Source organism: Chlorocebus sabaeus, chromosome 3, assembly GCF_047675955.1.
Source record: "Chlorocebus sabaeus isolate Y175 chromosome 3, mChlSab1.0.hap1, whole genome shotgun sequence".
Lineage (NCBI taxonomy): Eukaryota > Metazoa > Chordata > Mammalia > Primates > Cercopithecidae > Chlorocebus > Chlorocebus sabaeus.
In genome coordinates, this window is record NC_132906.1 from 11,381,598 (window position 1) to 11,407,661 (window position 26,064).

A 26,064-nucleotide genomic window follows, 5' to 3' on the forward strand; every position below is an offset into this window, starting at 1 on the left:
TTCTTCTGCATTTTTCCATAACTTTCCCAAGCAGAATATCCTGCCCTAGCTGTATTCTCCAAGACGTATGTTCTATCAATAATCTGGCTGGCCAAAACCTCACCAAGTCCCTTTGCTCCCACCTCCCCCGCACAAGTTTGCAGACTTCTCCCTAAAACTGGCAGACATGTACAAGTGAGAGGTCACACTCTATTCCCTGTATCCAGGAAAGGTGGAGGGTGTAAATTCTAGCTTCCAACTAGTTCCAGCGAATTGCACCTCACATTAGGCATTCTTGTCTCACAGTCTCTCTGGGACTCTACCTACCCCAGAAAAAAATTGAATAAACTGCACAGCTTTCTTATGCACAAGCTGCCATGGATACTCAAGAATCCATCAGTCTCAGACTTCAAAGGGCTAACATTCAGCCAGTATACTCTTACGGCCTCAAAGTTTGTTAAAATACTGAAATTCTTACCATTTGGCAAATAGTGTCCTGAGCCACTGCCTAATCCTGTAGCCCAGCATATTCTCTAGGATCCTTACTAACCCATCAACAGGCTAAGGACGGGAACCCTGAAGGGCCCATAGGTCCCTTCTCCAGCATAGTAACCAGCCTCTATTTTGACTGGTTAGTAGCCATGTAGTCAACCCCTACTCCCAGCCCCCGAAGTTGTACCTTCTAGACAATGTCTTTGGATTCTTCTAGATACTCCCAAGGACTAGGCTGTGCATTTCTTACCTTTCCTACCCAGACACACGGCAACTCAAATGGGTCTGGAAGGTAACAGATATAGCACTAGCCAGTCCAGATTACTGAATCCAGTTCTTTCATGTCTCCTCTGCCAGAGCTGGCCTGGTACCTGGCAGGAGATATGATACCAGTGGCAGTGGCACTCTCATCAGGCAAATGCCCGGTGCCTTTTTTTTTTTTTTAGATGGAGTCTCGCTCTGTTGTCCAGGCTGGAGTGCAGTGGCATGATTCCAGTTCATTGCAACCTCCACCTCCTGGGTTCAAGCGATTCTCCTGCCTCAGTCTCCTGAGTAGCTGGGATTACTGCTACTGGGTGTCTGCTACCATGCCCGGGTAATTTTTGTATTTTCAGTAGAGATGGGGTTTCTTCATGTTGGTCAGGCTGGTCTTAACTCCTGACTTCAAATATCCACCTGCCTCAGCCTCCCAAAGTGCTGGATTACAGGCATGAACCACCCTGCCCTGCCGGTGCCTTTTGATTCCGAGGCTGTGACTACTCACCACTGATTCCCCACAGTTGCCTTCATGTGGCTGGTTACCTGTGGGAACTGCAGCCTGCCCAGAATTTTGAATGAGGCAGCCAGGAAGGGCAACGTGCTAGCTGGCGGACTGGGCCACCACACCAACTATTACATAATTTAAATATTACTTCTGAAAAAAGGCATATGCAACCAAGCTACCTATGTTTTTTTACCCCTTCTGACATATCTGATGAGCTAGCCCTGGTGAAAAAACAATCAAAGACACTTGTTGATTGTGCCAAGAATTGGGTCAGCTAGCTGATAGGCCATCAAATTTTAACTGCGTTTTTCTCCCTATTTTTGCTTAATGTATTTAAGACCACCTCCTTACAATTTCCAGAGAGAAAATACGAAACAAGAAACAGACTTGGTTTCAAATACATAAAGAGTGTGCTGGAGTTTAAAGCATTACTAATAACATTGTTACAGAAGAATGACAGCTTACTCCAGGGTACTTCAGTATTCCTGAGGAATAAACATGATTTCTCTTTTCCTCCCACTGGGATGTTGTCAGGTGGTCACTGCTCCTGTCCTTTGACATGTTTTCCATGAAGAATATATGGAACCTGGAAATTACGCTGACAGTTGGAATAAACCATTTCTAATCCCATGCCAGAACCAAAGGCCACATTCTTCTTTTAAAGAAGGTGAGAAAACAATCCCTAATCCAAAACCAGCACCTATCTACCACATCCAGCAGGCACTGGTCCCACTTCCTGCTCAGCTCCACTGACATGTTCCCCACCCACAGCTCCAGCTTTCCTCTCACTCTAGACATCTTGTAATGATTCTACACGCAAAAGTTCAAAGTAAGAACTCCTGAATCTTTCAGCTACTCTAATATGGGTTCTGACCTGATAGCACCTTGTCACCATTCTTGCCCAAGACTTGACAGTCCAGCTCATATTAGGGTAGGTAGGCTTATATGGGAGTGATGTGAGGTGTTCATACAAATTAAAGTGAACTCCTGCTTCTCAAAGAAAACAAGTCTCTTTTGGTCAAGAAAAAGAGGGGTTTCACTAAATGACACTCTTGGTAACCTGCCATCCCTCTCAAATGGATGTATTCACTTTCAGAGTGAGGTTCAGTTTCCACAATACAGAGAGGGAAAACATGAGTTGAGGAGAACCCCATCTTCCCCTAATAAATGCTAGTGCTTTTTAATGGGGGAAAACAAACAAAAACCCCAAAGAACTCTGGCTCCAAAAGGACCAGGGTAGTCTCATGTACTAACTGCACAGAAGGAATAAACCAGTCTACTCGTTTTTCTTTACATCAGAGAGGTCTCCTTGCTCCCAAGTTTTCAGTTTCTTCTAACCGATAACCTGGACAGCTGAAATGATCCAGCTGATTCTCTGTCACATGATCTGGAAATCCAGGCAACAACAGAGGTCACATCACCCTGAGAGATGCTCCACTCCAAACCCTCTGGCCATCACTGAAACTAAGACAAACTGGATCAACCAAGAGATGGCCAAACATAAGCTACACCTGACCAAAGTCACGGCCACCCTGCAGTGCCTTCCAAAGAGCAGAGTGCTGGAGGAGAAATGGAGGAGACTACACTATCAGATGGGCAGATGTGCCTCAGCAGAATGAGCCCCACACAAATATTATGGCTTTGCCACACCACTGCCCTGACAGGCTGCCTCAGGCTGCACAAGTTATTCAACAAACATGACAAAATGTTCCCTGGCCTCCCAACTGATACAATGTTCACAGATGTTTCCTCTCACTACTCTAGTATGCTCCACACCAAACAGTGCTATTCAAGTGTCATCTATACTGATGCCAGTCCATGAAGTTTGCTACTGATCCACAAGTACAGAAATTGAGAATAACCAAAAAAAAAAAAAAAGAGTATAGAAATTTGACGCAGTAATTTTTTTTTTCTTTGAGAGAGTCTCTCTCTGTCACCCGGGCTGCAGTGCAGTGGCGTGATCTCAGCTCATTTCAACCTCCACCTCCTGGGTTTAAGCGACTCTCCCATCTCAGCCTCCTGAGTAGCTAGGATATAGGCATGAGCCACCATATTTAGCTAATTTTTATATCTTTTGGTAGAGATGGGGTTTCATTATGTTGGCCAAGCTGGTCTCAAACTCCCAGTCCCTGTAATTCCTACCAAAGTGTTGGGATTACAGGCGTGAGTGACTGTATGTAGCTGACACAGTAATTATGGTCTGTTGAATTTAACAAAATATTTGGTTTGTATTTTAAAATTTTTGGAATTCACTTCATTCATTCATTCATTCATTCAAGACAGAATCTCACTCTATTGCTCAGGCTGGAGTGCAGTGGTGCGATCTTGGCTCACTGCAATCTCCGCCTCCTGGGTTCAAGTGATTCTCATGCCTCAGCTGAGTAGGGGGGGGATTACAGGTGTGAACCACCATGCCCAGCTAATTTTTGCATTTTTAGTAGAGATGGCATTTTGCCATGTTGGCCAGACTGGTCTTGAACTCCTAACCTCAAGTGATCCACCCACCTCGGCCTCCCAAAGTGCTGGCATTAGGGGTGTGAGCCACCACACCCAGACCTAGTAATCATTTCTTTATTACACATACCAAAGTATCAGACTGTCATGGACTGGAATTTTTAAAAAATTTATCTTTTGGCTGGGCATGGTGGCTCACCCCTGTAATCTCAGCACTTTTGGAGGCTGAGGCAGGTGGATTGCTTGAGCCCAGGAGTTCGAGGCAGCCTGGGCAACATGGTGAAACCCCAACTCTACAAAAAAATTAGCCGAGCGGGGGGGCGCACACCTATAGTCCCAGCTACTCAGGAGGCTGAGGCACAAGAATTGTTTGAACCCAGGAGGTGGAGGTTGCACTGAGCAGAGATTGTGCCATTGCGCTCCAGACTGGGTGACAGAGTGAGACTGTCTCAAAAAAAAAAAAAAAAAAAAATTAAAATTAAAATTAAAAAGAAATATTGTTGTATGAATAAATACATTATTACTGTTTCTTGCTTCTAAACCTTTGATTATTCAGCTGCCACTGCCTACAGGCCCTTTTCTCATATTCTCTCCTTCTTGCTAAATCTGATTTAAACTAGGCTTAGGCACCAACTCCTATAGGAAGCCTTCCTTGAACCTGGCCCTCTACTTTTCACTCACTGACTACCAATCCATAAAGTGAACAGTGAAAAGTAACTACACAGTTACACATTCACGCAGACAACAGAATTTTACTTCTCCTCCTCCTCACTACTGGTTCATATTTCTGAAACCAGAAAACACCATTCCATCCCTGGTAACTACGGCTTCCACCTGTTACTTCCCTACTATACTAAGTACTTCTTTACATTAACTGCATACGTTGTCCCAAGGCTCAAGATACACCTTAAAAACTTAAAGGAAAAAAAAAAAGCATTCCTATATACACCAGGAAAGTCAGTGCAGCGAGGAAGCCTCATTTTTTTTCTATACAATGTTCTCATGACTGCCAAATGCTGGAAGTCTTCTTCTGGGCTATTCAAAGTCAATCTCATGAACTCTCATTTCCAACTTACATCTATCATGTTCTTCACACTGTTCTTGACCTGCATGGACTCCAATCTCTGCTCTGTACCTTGGCTAAGCACAGACAACCTGAGCATAAAGAGTCAGAGTAAACTACAGAAATTTACCCAAGCTTACTTCTTCCTGTCCCACTCCCTATCATGACCAATGTCAATCCAGATAAAGCCCTTGTTCAGGGCTGGGAAGGCAGGCAGGAAGCTTATAGTCCAATTCTGTACCTTTAAATCAGTCCATCTCTCACCAAGAAACCATACAGCTAAGCCTCAAACATCCCAACACCATTCATGGCAATGCTCTAGAATCATTCTTCTACACTTAACCTTACTCAGTTCCATTTTAGTTCTTGGCTCCTGACTCTGTCTACCAGTTTACCATGCCCTTGTCTAATATTTGCTGACTGAACTTTTTTCCCAAGCATAACCTTTGGTGTTTTCTGAGACTTTTAGTCGGGTTCTACTGTGGCTCTTTTCACTGCTTGCTGCCTTGGGTATGATGCCCACCTGAGCTTCAGCCCTGGAGATCTACTATGTGCTCTGTGCCTTTAGCAGGTCTACCTAGGTCCCAAAACAATTCACGTGACCAAACACATTTCTTAGAAATTCCACATCAATGTCATACCATAGCAATTTATGCACATCTTGCTTGAACAATTATTTAACTACTGATGGGCTGCTTCTCATTTCCTTTCTCTACTGAATGCTATCTATCCTGTCTACAAATAAAATTCTTTCTCTATAAGTAAATTGTTTCTAAATAACTTCTACTTCAGTTTAAAAGTAGAAAATAAAAAGTCAGGAAGAACAATATAATTAAATATTCAGAATACGTCACCAGGTGCAGTGGCTCACGCCCATAATCCCAGCACTTAGGGAAGATCACTTGAGGCCAGGAGTTCAAGACTAGCCTGTAGAGATCCTGTCTCTACAAAAAATTAAAAAACAAACAAACAAACAAAAAACAGGCAGGGTGGCACGTGCCTGTAGTCCTAGCCACTCAAAAGGTTGTAATAGGAGGATTGCTTGAACCCAGGAGTTCAAGGCTGCAGTGAGCTGTGATCACACCACTGAACTCTAGCCTGGGTGACAGAGACTGTGTATCACAAAAAAAAAAAAAAAAAAAAAAAAAGGCCGGGCACAGTGGCTCACGCCTATAATCCCAGCACTTTGGGAGGCCGAGGCGGGTGGATCACCTGAGGTCAGAAGTTCGAGACCAGCCAGACCAACATGGTGAAACCCTGTCTCTACTAAAAATACACAAAATTAGCTGGGCGTGGTAGTGGGCACCTGTAATCCCAGCTACTTGGGAGGCTGAGGCAGGAGAATTGCTTGGACCTGAGAGGTGGAGGTTGCCGTGAGCCAAGATCACGCCACTGCACTCCAGCCTGGGTGACAGAGTGAGACTCCATCTCAAAAAAAAAAAAAAAAAAAAATTATTATTCTTAAAAATAAAAAACGTGGTAACAGTATCTTAAAATATTATAAACTGCCTCTTGCGCCTTCCAAACTGTGCCCTCTTCCTCTCTGTCTACTGAGTCTTAGGACAACTCTATCACTTTTTTTTTCTATTTTTTTGAGATGGAGTCTCACTCTGTTGCCCAGGCTAGAGTTCAGCAGCATGATCTCGGCTCACTGCAACCTCCAACTCCTGGGTTCTAGCAGTTCTTCTGCCTCAGCCTCCCAGTAGCTGGGATTACAGGCATGCATCACCACACCCAGCTAATTTTCTATTTTTAATAGAGATGAGGTTTCAGCATTTTGCCCAGGTTGGTCTTAAACTCCTGACCTCAAGTGATCTGACCTCGGTCTCCTAAAGTGCTGGGCTTACAGGTGTGAGCCACTGCACCTGGTCCACTTTTCCAACTATTGTAAAAATAGAAAACTGATATCCTCTCAAAATGATGCTCCCATTCTGAATGAGTCATTTCACAGGAGCCCAGGATGCAGTTAAGTAATGGTTTCACGTAACTACAGGTAGGCTGATATCACACCGTCACATGAACATTACACATAATGTTACTTATGAGAAACAAGGGGGAAAATGTCTCCATGAAAACGAAGAGATAGGAGAAAAAGACTTGCCACATTAACTTGACATTAAAATGAAAACCTTTTTTCTTTTAAAGAAATGGGTTTGTGTGGGCTGCCCAATACACTGCTGTGTGAAATTAATCATACCAAATTTGCCAGTAAAAAAATGAAAATATCGGCTGGGCGTGGTGGCTCATGCCTCTAATCCCAGTACTTTGGAAGGCCAAGGCGGTGGATCACAAAGTCAGGAGCTCGAGACCATCCGGGTTAACACAGTGAAACCCCGTCTCTACTAAAAATGCAAAAAATTAGCCGGACTACTCGGGAGGCTGAGGCAGGAGAATGGCATGAACCCGGGAGGCGGAGCTTACAGTGAGTCAAGATCGCTCTACTGCACTCCAGCCTGGGTGACAGAGCGAGACTCCATCTCAAAAATAAAAGGAAATATCAATGTAATTAGATCATACCAACAGACTATGCAACATAGGTGAGAAAACTTTGCCATTACTCACGATAAAAAGGCATTTGCATCATCATAAATTGTTTTCAGCAATTCCAGACTAATCCATCAATGCTAATAAGGAATATATCTTTGATAAATTAGATAATGAAAAACATCAAACTTTATCCTTCTAGACCTACTACAGCATTTTTGTTTGTTTTTTGAAACAGAGTCTTGCCCTGTCTCCCAGGCTGGAGTACAGTGGCTCGATCTCAGCTCACTGCAACCTCTGCCCTCCTGGATCAAGGAATTCTCCTACCTCAGCCTTCCAAGTAGCTGGGATTACAGGCATGCACCACCACAGCAGGGTAATTTTATATTTTTTATTTGTGTTTTTGGTAGAGACAGGGTTTCATCATGTTGGCCAGGCTGGTCTTGAACACCCGGCCTCAAGTGATCCGCCCTCCTCAACCTCCCAAAGTGCTGGGATTACAGGCGTGAGTCCAGCCTATTACAGCATTTCTAACTACTATAAAAATGGGCTGTTTCCTTCTCTGCTCATCTTCAGTGTATTATCAAAAGAGGTAAAATCATCAAAAGGCAAATAAAAATCACAGAATTCCAAGACTAAAATAAGAACTATTTCAGCTGAAACTCTAAAATATTCATGTTGCTTAATCCAACCAATAACCCTACATTGTAGATTAAAAAGACTTAATCATTTAACTATGAGGAAAAGTTTCAGAAAATTACATGAGTTGATCAAGCTGCAGTCAAAACTGCAACTTTGAATTCTGCAATTTCAAACTCTGTGTTGTACTAAATTAGTGGTTTCTGTCTCCCTCTGCCCTTTACAACAATCCCTGAGATACTTCTAAGGAGCAGTCTGAAACTACAGAACTCCATTGCTCCGTGAACACCACTGTCAAGCAACTTACTATATACTTCTTGATGAAACACATTCCATTTTCAGAAAGCTTTGAATACTGGAAGTCATTAAAAGCATTTATATTTGGACGGGCATGGTCTCTCACACCTGTAATCCAAGCACTTTGGGAGGCTGAGGTAGGCAGATCACCTGAGGTCATAAGTTCAATACCAGCCTGGCTCTACTAAACCCCGTCTCTATTAAAAATACAAATATTAGCCGAGTATGGTGGCACGCGCCTGTAATCCCAGCTACTTCGGAGGCTGAGGCAGGAGAATCGCTTGAACCCAGGAGGTGGAGGTTGCAGTGAGCTGAGATCGTGCCATTGCAGTCTAGCCTAGGTGATAGAGAGAGACTCTGTCTCAAAAAAAAAAAAAAAAAAGCATTTATATTGCACTAATTAGTGCCTCAAAACAGCTATGGAACACAGTAAGATTTAATTAAAGTATAATACTATAACATCTCAGTGTTGCTTCTTAAAGTTGCCAGCAGAAATAATTTCTGGGGGTATTCACTCTTCAAACACAAATCAAGTTTTTTTTTAGGTGCTTAATACTGAGCCAGACCCTAAGGACATAAAAACACAGTCCCTGCATTCAAAAATGTTAATCCCACAAAGCAAGACTAGTACTAATCCATATTCTATGTAAGAGCCATCGGGTTCCCACCATCTTCATCGAGCTATCTATTCCCTTCATCAAGCTATATATTCAAGAGTAGAAGGCTTACCTTATTTACTTTTATATTTCCATCACTAGCATGTAAAAGCGGTGCAATAAATGTTATATATAAGGAATAGATAACAATTCCTTAAAATTTAAAAAGCTAAATTTTTAAGCAGTATAAACGACAAACAAGTTATTTCCATCATTAATGCACGCAATCAACTTTTTCACTTCAAATAGTCAAATTATATTAATAGATCATAAGCTACAAAAACAAGGTAAAACTTCCTTAGAACGCAATCATGGCCACCTACAGTGGCTCATACCTGTAATCCCAGCACTTTGGGAGACCAAGGCAGGAGGATCACCTGAGCCCGGGAGTTTGAGACCAGCCTGGGAAACACAGTGAGATCCTATCTCTAAAAAAATTTAAAAATTAGCTGGGAGGACTGCTTGAGCTCAGGAGCTCAAGGTTACAGTGAACTATGATTGCACCACTGCACTCTAGTCTGGCAGCCTGGGTGAAAGAAAGACTCTCTTAAAAACTATGTAAGAAAGAGTCTTGTCTAAGAATTCTGAACCTGGGGTCCTCTGATGGACTTCCAGGGATATGTAAAACTCCAAAAATTTTTGGAAAGAACATACAGCAGATGAATTAGGACCTGAAATTTAAAAGAACCACTGATTAAGGCAAATGCCCTAACTTTACACACAAAGGAACTGCAGAAAAGAAGGAAATGTCTCCTAAGTGCCTCTCAACTAACCAGAGTTAAGAGCTACATATTTATTTGCTAGGGTTCCCATGACAAAGTACCAAAGACTATGTGGCTTAAACAATAGAAATTTATTTTCCCACACTTCTGAAGGCTAGATGTCCAAGATTAAGATGTCCACAGGGTTTGTCTCTTCTCAGGCCTCCCTCCTCAGTTTGTAGATGGCCTTCTCCAGAGTCTTCACATGATCTTCCCTTTGTGTTTGTGTCCTAACCGTTTCTTATAAAGAGACCATTCATATTGGATTAGGGCCCATATGTATAACGTCATTTTATCTTAATTACCTTTTTAAAGGCTCCATCTCCAAATATGCTCGCATTCTAGGTACTAGGAGTTATGACTTTAACTTATAAATTTGGAGAGCATACAATTCAACCCCTAACATTCTGCCATCTGGCCCTTCAAAATTCATGTCCTTCTCATCAGTCCCATCAGTCCCAAAAGTCTTGACCCATTTCAGTATCAACTCTAAGCCCCAAATCTCATCTAAATCTCATTTAGATCAGGTACAGGCGTACTCAAGGTTTCATCCTGAGGCAAAATTCTTCTCCAGCATGAACCTGTGAAACTAGACAAGTTATTTGCTTCCAAAATACACCACTGGTGGGATAGGCATACAATAAACATTCCTATTCCAAATAAATCAGAAAGAAGGGGTGATGGGTCCCAAGCAGGTCTGAAACGTATCAAGGCAAATCCCATTAGATTTTAAGACTCAAGAATAATCTTCTTCAGCTTCATTCTCGATCTTCCCATCTGACAGGGGTGGCAGCCCTGTTTTCTAAGCCCACCAGTGTGGTAGCCCACCTCCCTCAGCCCTAAGTAGACCACCTTGACTCCTCAGGCCTGACCCCTCTGGTCTTGTGGTAGCAACAGTAGCCCCTTTGACTTCTCAATCATCTTCAGGGTCATTCTTCCCTTTTCTTGAAGGAGAACACATGTTCACAGCTAGATAGCTCTACTGACCCATTTTATAGAACCCCAGAAATCCAACAGACTTCCTTCATTTTTATCCCTCTGTTCCCTTCACTACCAGTCAGCAGCATTTCCAATGGTATAACCCATCTCTATCCTGGTTTCTGCTAGTTAGTTGCTGCCAAGATGGCTGATTGGATCCACAAGTCACACACCCTAACTGCTTTAGGAAATGGTTGTCTTGCAACAACTTTGATGTTATCTCCAGAACATGCTAAATTTTTGAATATGGATAGACTGAGAATTTTCCAAATCTTCAGGTTCTGGTTCATTTTGGCTTAATAATTCCTTCTTAAATTTCTCTCTCTCCTCTTGCATTTTACTTTAAGCAGCAAGGAGAAACCACGCCACATCTTTAATGCATTGCTTAGAAATCTCAGCTAAACATTCAAGTCATCACTTACGAGTTCATCCACTTTCCACAAAACACAATTTGGCTAGGTTATTTGCCACATTATAATAAGCATTGTCCTTCCCTCAGTTTCCAACAATATATTCCTCATTTGTTTGAGATCCTACCAGAAACACCTTTAACATTCATATTCCTACCAATATTTATTCAAGGTGACTTATGTGTACCTCTAAGATGACAGCAGCTTTCTCTACAGCTCTCTTTTCTAAGCTTCACTAGAATCACCTTCAACATCCATATTTCTACCAACAATCTCCTCAAGGCAGTCTATGCTTTTTCTAACAAATGCTACTTCTGGCCTCTACCCATTATCTAGTTCTAAAGCCTCTTCCACATTTTTAGGTATTAATTACACCAGCACCCCACTTTCCAATACCAAAATCCATATTAGTTACTAGGGCTTCCATAGCAAAGTATCACAGATTGGGCAGTTTAAAGAACAGAAATTTATTTTCTCACACTTCTAGAAGTCCAAGATCAAGGTGTCAGCAGTGTTGGTTTCTTCTAAAGCCTGTAGATCTCTTTGGCTTGTAGATGGCCATCTTCCTCCAGGGTCTTCACATGGTCTTACCTTACTGTGTGTCTGCTTCCTAATCACCTCTTCTTAATGGAAACCACTCATATGGGATTGGAGTCCACTCATATGACTTCATTTTATCTTCATTACCTTTTTAAAGGCCCTATCTCCAAATATAGTTACATTCTAGGTTCTACAGTTAGAACTTTAATCTTCAATATATGAGCTGGGTGTCTGTGTGTGGTAGTGGGGGGTGGGGATGGATAATTAATCCCATAACAAACCCAAACTACTCATATTCACTTATTGTATGAATACTGAATACCAATCTTTTCCAGCCACCATGCTAACTGATGACCATGCAATAGTGAGCAAAACAGGTATAATACCTGACTCATGTAGCTTAAAAATAATGAAGGGAAATAATTATATACAAATGAATAAAGTACATGAGAACATTTGAGACCTCATCAAGCTTGCTATGTCCAAGAAAACTCAAATCTGAAGGACAAGAATGGGAGGGGTATATGCACATACTTTTTAGCAAGAGGGAACAGCATAGCACATTCAAGGAATTGAGAGGTGGCCATCAGGGCTGGAATACAGAAAGTGAGAAGAGTAGCTAAAAAAACATGAAGTTGGATAGGAAAAACAGTCACATAATCCAGGATCTTAAACATCACATTATGATTTCTGGTCTTTATTCTAAAAGCAATGGGAAGCAACTGAAAGGCGTTAAACATGATCACATTTTCCCTTGAAAAGATCACTCTTACAGAGAGAGGCGACAAGGAGCTTCTAAGGTGCTAGTAATATTTCCTGACCCGGGTATTAACTATATAGATACACTCACTGTGTGAAAATCCATCGAATGATGGTAGTTAAAATGTAGGAAGAGATCCAAGAGATATTCAGGTGGCAAAGTCCATAGAATCTATTTGATGGATTGAATATGAGGGGGAAAGAAGGCATTGAAGACGACTCTCAACTGTCTAGCTTACAGAAACAGATGAACGTAAATTCATTCACTGTGGGCAGGAAATCCTGGAGTCCCAGATTTAGAGATCACAGGTTAAACTGGAGCAGCCTTTTAAGCTTAAAAGTGGAAATGTCAGATAGACAGTTAAATATACAGACTGGAGTTCAGAGGAGAAGGTTAAGAAGAAAATACATTTGGGGTTAATATTGTTAACAGAACCAGTATACAAAAATCAATCAGCCAACTATTTAATGAGCTCCTACAGTACTATAGGCACTGGTTTAGATTTTGTGGACACAGCTGTGAACAAAATAAACATGTCCCCATTGATCCTATATTCTATTTCAGGAATACTGTCAACAAATCAGTAGCAACGTCAACTACAAGTACTACGGTGAAAATGACATCTCAGGTGAGACCTGAACATTAAGAAAATGCTAGGCATAGGAAGAGTAGACAAGAATAGCATTCCAAGGAGAAATAACAGCTAGAGCTTTTAGCAAGGACAAGCTTATCATGTCTGAAGAACAGTTCAAAGAGGCTGATATAGATGGACTGTAGTAAATGAAGACTGGTATAAGAGGGTCAGAGAAGCCGCCAAGGACTAGATGATGTTGCGTTTAAGCAGTGAAAGATATTATTTATGTATTTTAAAAAGAATTTATAGACTACTCTAGCTGCTCTGTGGATAACATTGTAGGGTGGTCAAAAAAAAGTGGGGAGACTACTATGTCCACATGAGAAATGATGAGACCACACAGGGAAAGCTATGAGTAAGAATAGAAGATTGTCTAGAACTGAAATTTGAAGAATTCTAAAATTCAAGAACCAAGAGGAGAAGAAGGCAGCAAAGGAGACAGAAATAGCCACAGAGATCTGAACAAAAATCATATGTCAAGGAAGTCAAGTAAAGTATTTTAAGGAAAAACTGATAAAAAATTACAAGCTTGCTGAGTAGTCAAATAAGATGAGTAGTGAATAATGCCCATGAATACAGAGGAATATTCTAGAGACCTTAAAAATCAATTTAGAGGAATGATAGGGACAGAACCAAAAATGGAGTGGGTTCAATATTATCAGAGGTGAGGGAGAAAAAGACAATGAATATAGACTGCTCTTTAGAAAGAAGTTTGGCTATGAATGAGCTCTGTCAGATTGGAAGACTTGATCATGTTTAACTGTTCATGGGTCAGACTCAGGAAAGAAGGCGAGGTTGAAGTTACAGAGAGAAGGAATAACTGACAATGCATAAAATTTCCTGAGAAGGAAAGAGATGCAATTCAGAGTACAGGTGAAGGCATTCAATAAACAAACGGAAGAGAGGATGGACACAAATGGATGTGGAATTCAGACTGCCTAACTCTCATAATAATGTGTTCTTCCCACTAAAATCATGCTATGAATATTTTGAAAAGTGTCCAAAACAGGTCAACAAAATAACCAAAAGAAAGTTACTGAGTTACTGAGGTTGAAGAGCCAAATAATGACCCAATATATATTATTTTCAGATAAATAATGAAAAATCACATGAAGATACGCATCAGTACCAGCTATTCTTGATTGCTGAATACAGACAAATATGTGAAAAAAGATGCAAGCATTTGTATGTTTTCTTTTTTTAAGTTACACATAGGATTACAGTTCTTTGGAAAAAGGGTTCTAAAAAGTGATTATGAACTTTTTGTTGAATCACTTTAAGACTGGGACAAATACCTGGAGTATTCTTCTCAGATAGTCTAGAAATTCTTCTGTAAACTGTTAAAGCAAAAAACTAGAACACAATCTGAAAAGAACCTTAAAAGAAATAATGAAAAGGCTCAACTCTGCTCTACTAATCTGTATTCTAGGATTTAATTTATTGATCATAAACCACAAATCTAAATAAAGACTACTGGTGAGGTTAAAATGGAAGAAAAGGCTCTGATATGGCATTGGATACACCAAGTTAAATGGGTGATCCTTCTTCTCTGGTGGTCTGGACATCCTTTCCTCAGCAAGTATCAAATACAACTAATTCATGCTCCATGTCCACATTTCCTATATAGGTTGAGCACTCATAATCCAAGAAGCTCCAAAATCCTGAACTTTTTGAGCACTGACATGATGCTCAAAGAAAATGTTCACTGGAGCACGTTAGATTTTCAGGTTAGATATGCTCAATCAGTATGTATTCTGCAAATATTCCAAAATCCAAAAGAAAATCTGAACTCCAAAACACTTCTGGTCTCAAGCATTTCAGATAGGGATATTCAACTTTTATTACAAACTGCCCTGTAATGTTGCTCTTCTTTGATTACTGCTTCCTTTGAATCAAAAGTTTGTTGACTGTTTCAGGGAGAAGACTGTGCCTAATATCCAATAAACAGTTACTGATTCTTAGTAAAGGATAAAGCTCCTAGGACACAGTAGTGATCCCAAGATAACAAGATCCCTGGTTTTAATTTTCAAAATGTCTAGCCCATAGCTCCTACCACATTTCCTATAAACACTTCAATTTACTAATATTCTAGATAAATATCTTAACTGTATCTCTGCCAAGGGTTACACTGAACTATATACCAATAATCTCAATACCCTTAAGTACTGCTTACCAGTTTCCTGAACAGAAAACTATGTTAATCTACTCATAAAACCAATCACATTTCTTCTTTCATGAAGTCTTTTCTATTCTAAACAAAATCTCCAATTCTAGTTTAACATTTAGAACAATGAAGAAAAAACACAAACTACTCTTAAGGAATTAAGAGAAACCAAACAAGACCCAGTTCTTCCATTTTTTTAAGTTGACTAAAACAAAATAAAGCAAATACACAACAGTAAGAATTCTATACTTCAAGATTTCCCTTGGAAAATTTAAATTATTTACAAAGGAAACTTAAGTAATTGTTTCTTTTAGTGTTTTTAGAAAATTAATTTAAAATATCATAAAGTAATAAAGCTTCTATTATAGAGAAAAGGCTCCTTTAATTCTTCAAATATTCAGAAAATTTATGTAATTTCCAAGATATCTACTACTAACATACTTAAGCAGTAAGTGGACATAAAAGAAAAATAAGTAAAACCACTTACAAGTAGTATTGACTTATTTTAGGAAATACTACCTGAAAATTAATTAGGGTAAAAAAAAACCCAACTTACATAATGTAACAATCCATTTATTGAACACTATACATTTCAAATGCTAATTACAATCATCAAATATTAAAATTAATTTAAAACCTTAAAGCACAACAGTATATGTAAATAATTCAATGGAAAAAAAGGTTCCTGAAATATGATTAAGTGTATGGATGTTTAATTTACAGAAAACATTTAAACATCAAATAGTATAAACTCTTTCCTTTTTTTTTTTTTTTTGAGACGGAGTCTCACTCTGTCCACTTAGGCTGGAGTGCGTGGCACAATCTCAGCTCACTGCAACCTCCGCCACCCAGGTTCAAGCGATTCTCCTACCTCAGCCTCCCAAGTAGCTGGGATTACAGGCACATGCCACCACACCCAGCTAATTTTTCTATTTCCAGTAGACAGGGTTTCACCATGTTGGCCAGGCTGGTCTCGAACTCCTCACCTCAGGTGATTCACCCGCCTGGCCTCCCAAAGTGCTGGAATTACAGGTGTAAGCTATTGTGCCCGGCCCAACTCTTTTCAATTCTGACTTTTAAAAACAGAATTCTAAATGGCCACTTAAAGATTTATTCATTCAACTTCCGTGATAAATCAACATACCTTAGAACCTTACAAAATAAAGATACCATAAAGATGGAATCGTGGCCGGGCGCGGTGGCTCAAGCCTGTAATCCCAGCACTTTGGGAGGCCGAGACGGGTGGATCACGAGGTCAGGAGATCGAGACCATCCTGGCTAACACGATGAAACCCCGTCTCTACTAAAAAAATACAAAAAACTAGCCGGGCGATGTGGCGGACGCCTGTAGTCCCAGCTACTCGGGAGGCTGAGGCGGGAGAATGGCGCGAACCCGGGAGGCGGAGCTTGCAGTGAGCTGAGATCCGGCCACTGCACCCCAGCCTGGGCGACAGAGCGAGACTCCGTCTCAAAAAAAAAAAAAAAAAAAAAAAAAAAAAAAAAAAAAAAGATGGAATCAACTCTTCACTGGAATTTCTTTTTAATCTTGGAAAAACACTAAATCAAAAAAAAAAAAAAAAAGGGATAACTATGTAGTTTAAAAATAATACAGGGTTACAGTAGATAAATGTCTAACATAGATTTGAATCACAGTTTTATCTCTTTCTAGAGAAATCATTTTGGATAAGTTGTTTAACCTAAATTTTTGTTTTCTCTTTCTAAAACCATTGTAGAATTGTGAAAATTTAGAGACTGTAACAATCACATTTAGATGGGGGCCTAGCACTGATGGGCATTAAATAAACAGCAGTTATTTAAATGGATATTAAGACTTTTTGCTACAAAATTCCTACTGTTTGTTGCAGCAGCATTGCATCATATAAGGAACCACTTGTAAAAATTTAACGCAAAATAGTTATCAGCTTTCCTTCAAAATCATTCAGTTAAGGGCAACCAGCAATCATGACATAATAGTGAATTCTGTAACAGTGAATTTCAACCTAGTGCTTATCAATTAACATCCATCATCATATAATTAAGTTAATGTAAATATTTTTTCTCAAATCCGTACATTCAATTTCCATGCCATGTTATGGATTCCCCACCAATGTTTAACACAATAGATTTTTATAAATCTTTCCAGCCATTTTCGTATCTAAATTCTACCTAACCCACAGGGTCAGGAAACTAAATGCAGAGCTGGTGGTCTGTAAGTTTAACTTGGTTAAGTAAGGCTCAGAAGGAACAACAAGTTCAGTAGAATACAGGAGGGAAAAAGATATTATCTCCAGCTTTGCCAGTCACTTACCATCCCATCATCTTCATAAAAATATTATGAGGTTACAGGAGGATAGCTGAGCAAAAAATGAAGAGAATGAAAGAAAACATGTATACAAGAAAAGACTATGAAAGAAAAAGAAATACGATTTTTAAGATTAAGAAAAACCGAAAAAAAAAATGAAGAGACATTCTGAAAGCTGTATAATTATAATTACCAATTGTAAATTAACACCAAGAATAACATGTATCATCTGAAAACAGTTAAAACTGAAAAATAAGAAAATAATCCAAATAATAAAGTATATTTTAATGGACTCTACTAAAACACAATTTCAACCACAAATAACCACATTATTATTTTTCCCTTAGTTACTAGCAAAACTTAGAGGCAAACCCAACAGCTCCTCTCAAAATATTTCAATCTTCCCATTGATTTACAAAAAGTAGTTCAATTACAAAAAAAAAAGGAAATGGAAATATTAAAAACCAAACCAACACTTCCATGTGAAGTCTTCAGTTACTCACCAATTGCTAATGCAATTGTGCCTAGTTTTGAGATTAGGAATCAGATTACGCCTGTGTCCGTGCTACAGAAAAATAATCTATTTTTTTTCACACTGAAATTTAAGAGAACTTATTAAAGTTAACATATTCCATTTTAGGAAGTGAATTATAATGTGTAATTATTACAATTATCACAACTGGAATGTGACAGGGTTATTTTTCACAGAGCAAAAATTTGTCAGAAGGAGAAGGAAGAAAAAGAGATTATGAATGATTAAATGAATTTCTATTGGATGCATAAAAAGTCAAAACTTTTCAACACACACAGCTTAGCTACTGGAATTAGTAACTATTTACTCTTGAGACTCTCCAGTTATTTGTGCTACTCCTTCTTCTTGTTCTTGTGCATAAAGAGTGATAATATATTAAGAATTTCTGTAGGAGATATTCCAAATTACTGCTTACACACACGTATATTCTATTACAAAAATTACACCACTCAATGTAGTCTAAATTATTGAGAGTAAATTTTAACCATTCTTTTACAATGTTTTCTGAACTTAGTTGCAGACAATCATAATTATTAGCTGTTCAAGGTTTGCTCTGAAACTTACAAACCATGCAAAAGTGAAAACTTAGGCTTAACATATTTGGCAATTTGAATCAACTAAATTGAATCAATCTAAATACTGCTTTGCAAAGTAAAAAAGGAATCAAAACGACACATAAGACAATCACTAATCCCTATATTTTTAGAATCTATTTCAAGAAATTTAATACTACTTCTTACCATCCTAAGGATAGTGTAAGAAGAAAATACAGTATACATACAAGGAAGCCAACTGTTTTAGTGATACCCTAACTTTAAAAATAAAGATTTGCATGCCAATCTTATCACCAAACGTTCATTAATCCCTTAATACAATCTCTCCTTCTCAGAAAATTTACAAAGATAGAGCTGACAACTTTAATAGGAAAAATATTAATTTATAAAAATTGTAGCTCCTAAAACTTAACTCTAAAAATCACCAACTTAACTTACTCCTGCTGCTGCCACCAAATTATTCATTCTGAATGTTCTGAATTATTTATTCTGAATCATAAGCTAAGACTTTGTTATGATTATAGACTAAGACACTGTTTAATGTGGATTGCAAATCTTAAGAAAAAAAAACAATACAACTTTAGCCCTTATTAGTTATTGTATTCATATCAGAGTATATTAAACTTCAATAAAGACTGGCAAGTCTATCTGGTCAAGGCACTAAAACACACAACTACATTTCCTCTACATTTTCCAAAGAGACCACCACCAATTTTCTTTATAAATACTTAGAAAACCAGTCTCACAAAAATCAGACATTTTTGCAATAAAAATATTCAAGTATAGCCAATACAAACATTTCGTATCCTCTTAAATCATAAACTTTCAAAACTTATCTATATGTAAAACTGGAAAATTCCAGAATCTATATTAATTAGACAAGAGATAAGCAAAGTTCAAATACTTAAATCACCCACTACAACAATTAAAAAAGTTCAATCTTTTGTAAATAATCTTACTTTTAAAACAAAAATACGAAAAAGCTAACATTATCTTTTACAAAGATAAATACTGAAAATAAAGATTACCTGGTTAAAAAGCAGTACCAAAAGTTCAACTTAAATACCACACAAGAATTTTTACTAAAATTATGAAACATAAAAAACTATATATTCATTTACCACAAAAAAGTAACTTTTACACTAAACCCATGGAACAAAAGAACTACTAAATATAATTTAATCTTATTGAGCCAAACTAGAAGTTGTATTCTACTTAACTAAGATGTACTCTATCTTAGTTAAATATGATTAATGTCTACTTTAATTCTTTGTGATGGAGATGGTTAGAATGGGGTATAGCAGCAGGGGTCTATTCCACTAACATTGTATCTGGCTGGTGCCTGTAATCCCAGCTACTAGGTAAGCTGAGGCAGGAGGATTACTTGAGACCAGTTCAAGTCCAGTCTATACAATAGAAAGAGACCTCCTCTCTTAAACCCGCCCCCCAAAAAAGACTGTCTGAATAGAATTTTGATGAAAAATTGTAAATTTCACATTTTTACAGATTTTTAAATACCAAGCAATGACTTTAAATAGTGATTTTAGTATTTCCACTGCATATTCATTCCTCCATTCTGTTTTAAATTAAAATCAGCCACAATGTTTAGGAAAACAACTATTTTTCTGCCTTAAAAAAACCAACTAGGCCAGGTGTGGTGGTTCACGCCTGTAATCCCACCCACTGCTTTGGGGGGCAGGCAGACCACCTGGGTGGGGTCAGGAGTTCCAGACCAGCCTGGCCAACATGGTGAAACACCGTCTCTACTAAAAATACAAAAATTATCTGGGTATGGTGGCACGCACCTGTAATCCCAGCTACTTGGGAGGCTGAGGCAGGAGAATCGCTTGAACCCGGGAAGCGGAGGTTGCAGTGAGCCAAGATCGTGCCACTGTACTCTAGTCTGGGAGACAGAGCAAGAATCTGCCTCAAAAAAAACAAAAACAAAAACAAAAAAAAACAAAAAACAAACCCACTAAAGCTAGTGCAGTAGCTCATGCCGTAACCTCAGCACTTTGTGAGCATCACTTGAGGCCAGGAGTACAAAACCAGTTTGGGCAACATGGCAAGACTCCATCTCCATAAAAAAAAATTTTTTTTATTGCAAAACAAGCCAGGTGTGGTGGTGCATGCTTGAAGTCCCAGCTACTTGGGATGCTGAGAAAGGAGGACCCCTTGAGCCTAGGAGTTCAAGGTTACAGCGAGCTATGGTCATGCCACCACACTGCATCCAGCACATGTAGCAGGACAAGACCTTGTTTGTTTAATTCTGAGTAAGAATGTTAGTTTTCCTGCCTCAGTAAGATTTATTTATTTATTTGGACCTCGTAATGCAACAGTAGCCATCTCACTAACATTATAGTATAAAAAAATTAATTGGTAATGACAAATGATCTCTAAATGATTATTATTTAGTAGTTGGAACTAGAAGATGAAGTCTAAAATAAAATCTGGAAATTTATTAAAATAAATAAACTTAATATGAACATATTTCCTCATAATGTTTCTCCCAAAGGCAATCCTCTACTTTCTGAAAATAAATTTGATTAAAAGTTATTTTAAAAAACTAATTTTTTTTTTTGTTTTTGAGATGGGAGTCTCACTCTGTCTCACAGGCTGGAGGGCAAGTGGCACAATCTCAGCTCACTGCAAACTTTGCCTCCCAGGTTCAAGTGATTCTCCGCTCAGTCTCCCAAGTAGCTGGGATTACAGGCACACACCACCACGCCCAGCTATTTTTTGTATTTTTAGTAGAGACGGGGTTTCACTGTGTTGGACAGGCTGGTCTCAAACTCCTAACCTCAGATGATCTACCCACCTTGGCCTCCCAAAGTGCTGGATTACAGGCATTAGCCACTGCGCCAGGCCAAAAAACTAAATTTATAGTACTATTACTCCTAAGTTTATGAAGACAGAGGGAAAGGGATACATAGTCTACCTAAGAGTTGTTTCACCTGTCCCAAAATGAAATCCTTTTGTACAATTTTCAAACTGCGCTAATCTATAGAATAAAATACTTAGAAACACAAGTGCAAATACTAACAAGTATTACTCTGAAATAAAAGTATGAAAACATAGATGAAGATGTGTATATGTATATAATATACATTTACACACAAAACATGAATTAGCATATTCTTACATCGTATTTAGTTAAGATGAACAAATATATACAAACACGTATTAAACAAGATAAAAGTAATATTCATTCAATTAACAGCACTGAATAGTACAAATAAAAACCATATTCTTATTTCACTAAAGGCAATTTAACAAAGACCTTGTTGATAGCACTGAATCTAGTTTTTGGCCTCACAACTTAAAAAGTAATATAAACATGGAGAGAATATTTAAAGTTGAAAGGAATAGTAAAAGGTTTTAAAACAAAGAAATACTATGGGATTCAAGATGCGATGGTTTAGGAGAAAGCTTAAAGGCCACAAAATATTATGTAAAACATATAAAGAATTATAATGCTTAATTTTTTTAAACAGCATTCTAATTAGCTGGCAGTTTTGTAAATCAAAACTATTGAAGAAATATTTTTCATAAGACATTGGGAACAATGGTATTAAGAGAGGTAGTAGTGTTTTTTCCCTCATGTTGCAAAAAGAAATGCTTAATGATCTAGGTTAGTCGAGGTAAAGCTTGGTTTGAAGGCAGGGGATGAATGACAAGACCTCTGAAATGAATTCCATCTCAGTTTTCAATCTTAAGTGAAGAAACACATCTAATAAAGAAAGCTATCCAGTGAAAGAAATATGGTTTGCTCTACAGAAAAATCAGCACTAGAAGATATTCGACAGTACAAATCCACTTAGGACCAATGTTAAATGACTGTCCAAAATATTTTTATACTAGAATTATATCACATTAAATTCAACAGAGAGAAGTGAAACATTATTAGAATCACTTTATCCCTTCAAGACCTGGCAAGCAGTGGGGTTAGGAAGATGGGTTGAGAAGGAGGATGATGACTATGTATGCGTTACAAGATGAATATGTATATTATGAAGAAAACTCCCCAGGTGATTGATATACCTACTACTATTGCTGGGGAATTTTGTTTGAAGTAAGTGATGTGCTGATTATAGCTAAGAAATAATTTTGTCACACAGATCAATCACTTGAAATATAATTTTACCTAATGAATAGAGAAAACAGTTAAGGTGCCCATAACAAGTTAGTATTTCTTGCATATTTAAGGTAGTAAAGGAAAAACATTAAAGTTTTATGAAAAGTTAGAGTTAGATACGAACTATTAAAAAACTGTTCAATAGTATCTATAAAATAGATAAAGTTAGTTTAAAATTCGATTGTAGAAAAACATCCTAGCTCCTACCCACCATTCTACTACTCAGGTGTTTTCATAACAGTCAAAAGCATTACAACAAGAGAATATAAAAACATTTAAAATACAATTTCATTTAATTTTTATTTACACTTTAACAATTTGCTGGGAAATTAAACAACTTGCTGGGAAAATCCTTTGTGAGGCAATGTAGCCTTTTTTTATTTGAAACTATTTAAACTCCAAGACAGGCTCACTAACTCTTTCAAGTGCAACAACAAATGTGTTAGCTGAAAATAGCTAATTTAATTATTATTTGTGGCACAGACATGATTATGTGAGTCAAGAGAGCCTCCCCACCTCTGTCTCCCCTGTGGAGGAGGAGGTCTTTGTGTGCTTTTGTGTGATGGTTCCACTGAATTCATTACAATAGAAATGGACATTTGATATTCATAACGATCCAACATCTGAGCAATCTTCTTTCGAGACACACCATGTTTATTCCTCCTAACAAAAAAAAAAAGGATTATAAATCTTTGTTGCAGAATGTACAGGCTTAGAGATTAACTGTTTTAGAAAAAAAGTATACAAATTCTAAACAATATTTTGCAAATAAACAGAATATATGTTTCATCTGTCCACATTTTACGTAAAAAGATTTATTAAAAACTCAATGCTTTTATCAATACTTTAAAAAGGTAAAAGGATTCCATATATCACAGAAAAATGTTAATTACATCCTCTTCACATAGAACTACCTATTTATGCACTAAGCCTGTTGACTATATCCCCTTGTTAGTAACAAAATTAAAGATTATGAGATATTGTTTTAAGAATTACAGAAAGATTGAGTGGACTTCTAGGACTTACGAAAGTAGAAGTAAAATATCACTTTTTAGAACTTATTAATGACAGTTCGTACCACATTTTAAAAATTTATTATCAACACCAAATTAATATCAGAGACACAATTTGAACATCTCTTACAAACATAATGTTGAGTGAAATAAATTAGACACAATGAATATAAACTATATGATTCCATATATATATATATATATGTCTTATATATAATATAAAGGTTTGATAAAAGGCAAAACTAAGGTATGGTATTTTTTTTAACCTTGCCCCTGCCCCCTAAACTATGATATTAAGGTCAAAGATATTATGGCAAAACTTTAAAGAAAAGAAAGATTACGATTACCCAGGCAAAACAATGGTTACCTTTAGAGAATAAAAGGTAACTGTGACTGGGAAGAGGAACGCAAAGAGCTTCTGAGGTGCTGGTAATGCTCCCATGACGTAAATGATAGCTAAACGTGTGTTGATCTTGTAAGAACTTTGTTAAATTATATATTTATATTTATGTTTTTTCTGTATGTGAAGTTATATAATACTAAAAAGTGGTTTAAAATTTATTCTGGACCCTCAAAGAACTTCTGACAACTTATTTTACCCTCATAGTTTCCTGTAACTTGACCTGGACATGACAAAACATACAGAAAACATATTTTACATTTATCATTCTATATGTACAAATGCCAATTTACTTATCTCAAAAAAAGGCCAGAAATGTTTACTTTTCAAAGCTGATGTCTACATTCAAGATAAGAAGAAAAAGCAAAAAAGATAGGAAAAAAAATGAGATGAAGTTGAAAATTGGCAAGACGTGACTAAATCTGGCTGGGTGCAGTGACTCACACCTGTAATCCCAGCACTTTGGGAGGCTGAGGCCGGCCGATCGCTTGAGCCCAGGAGTTCAAGAGCCCAGTATGGGCAATATGGTGAAATCCTCTCTCTACCAAAAAAATACATATATATACAAAAATTAGCTGGGCATGGTGGTGTACACTTGTAGTCCCAGTTACTCCCAAGGTGGGTAGATTGCTTGAGCCCAGGAGGCAGAGGTTGTAGTGAGCCAAGATCATCACTACAAGCCGGGTGCAGTGGCTCACACCTGTAATCCCAGCACTTTTGGGAGGCCAGGGCGGGTGGATTGCTTGAGGTCAGGAGTTCGAGACCAGCCTAACCAACATGGTGAAACCCCGTCTTTACTAAAAATACAAAAAACAGCCAGGCATGGTGGCAGGCGCCTGTATGCCCAGCTACTGGGGAGGCTGAGGCAGGAGAATCGCTTGAACCTGGGAGGCAGAAGTAAGCTGAGATTGCCCCACTGCACTCCAGCATGGGCAACAAAATGAGACTCTGTCTGAAAAAAATAAAAACAGATCGCTACTGCACTCCAGCCTGGGTGACAGTAGTGGACCCTGTCTCAAAAAATATTTTTTTTAATTAAAAAAAAAAAAAAAAACCAAATCCGTAAGATGTCAAGACTTATGATTCAATCAATTCTTCTAAAAAATCAAACTACGCCAGATATCAGCTAACATGGCTTTGTTATATAAAGGTGAATTTATAATAAGAAAAGAATAAATTTTAACAATTCCTCAAAAATGTAATGAAGCCATAACTGCATAGCATTTTATCATTCATTTATTCAGCATTACTCAAATACTTTTAATTTTTAAGCTTCTGTCTCTTTCACTTCAGGTGTGATACACACACACACCTAGGCAGAGCAAAAAATACCAGATATTAATACTAATAAATCTGTTTATCTATACATGAACACATAGCATACAAATGAGAAAGAGAAAGTAGCCAAAGGAATGAAAGGCAAGAGGGAAATAAATTAGTTTGACCCCATACACAGAATAACAGCTTGAAGCAAACTGAGGTAGGTGGGGAAAAACTGGTTTAAAAAAAAGATGGGTGAAGGCTGCACATCTCTGTGAATATACAGAAAAACACTGCATTGTATGCAATTAAACAGGTGAATTGTAAGGGTATGTGAATTATATCACAATAAAGTTGTTACCTAAAAATAGATGTCGGGAGGTGGGGACAAGGAAGAGACTAGAAGTAAAGAGAAAAAAAAAAAAAAAAAGGCCTGGGCGATAGAGCAAGACTCCGTCTCAGGAAAAAAAAAAAAAAAAAGGCCAGGCACGGTGGCTCACGAGGTCAGGAGATCTAGACCATCCTGGCCAACACGGTGAAACTCCATCTCTACTAAAAATACAAAAAATTAGCTGGGCGTGGTAGCGGGTGCCTGTAGTCCCAGCTACTCAGGAGGCTGAGGCAGGAGAATGGCATGAACCCAGGAGGTGGAGCTTGCAGTGAGCCAAGATCACGCCACTGCACTCCAGCCTGGGCTACAGAGCGAGATTCCATCTCAAAAAAAAAAAAGGAATAACAGCCAGGAAACGCTGTGATATGAAGGGAAAAGCTAAATGTAGGTACAAATGGAAGAG

General features: G+C 38.1%; 1 protein-coding gene and 1 pseudogene across 9 annotated transcripts in view; both read right to left on the minus strand.

Moving 5' to 3' along the window:
• N4BP2L2 (NEDD4 binding protein 2 like 2) overlaps window positions 1–26,064 on the minus strand; it is a 97,155-nt gene that overhangs the window by 52,299 nt on the left and 18,792 nt on the right. For 7 of the 9 annotated variants that reach the window (XR_012091865.1, XR_012091864.1, XR_012091859.1 and 4 more), the window contains one exon: window positions 23,114–23,260. Coding sequence is in view for 6 of the 9 variants with exons in the window: in XM_007960104.3 (XP_007958295.2) it covers window positions 23,114–23,260 (147 nt within the window). In the remaining 3 variants the exon portion in view is untranslated. The other 2 variants (XM_073013256.1, XM_073013259.1) reach the window with 2 other exon arrangements.
• On the minus strand, window positions 1,552–9,670 carry LOC140710799 (MICOS complex subunit MIC10 pseudogene; annotated as a pseudogene).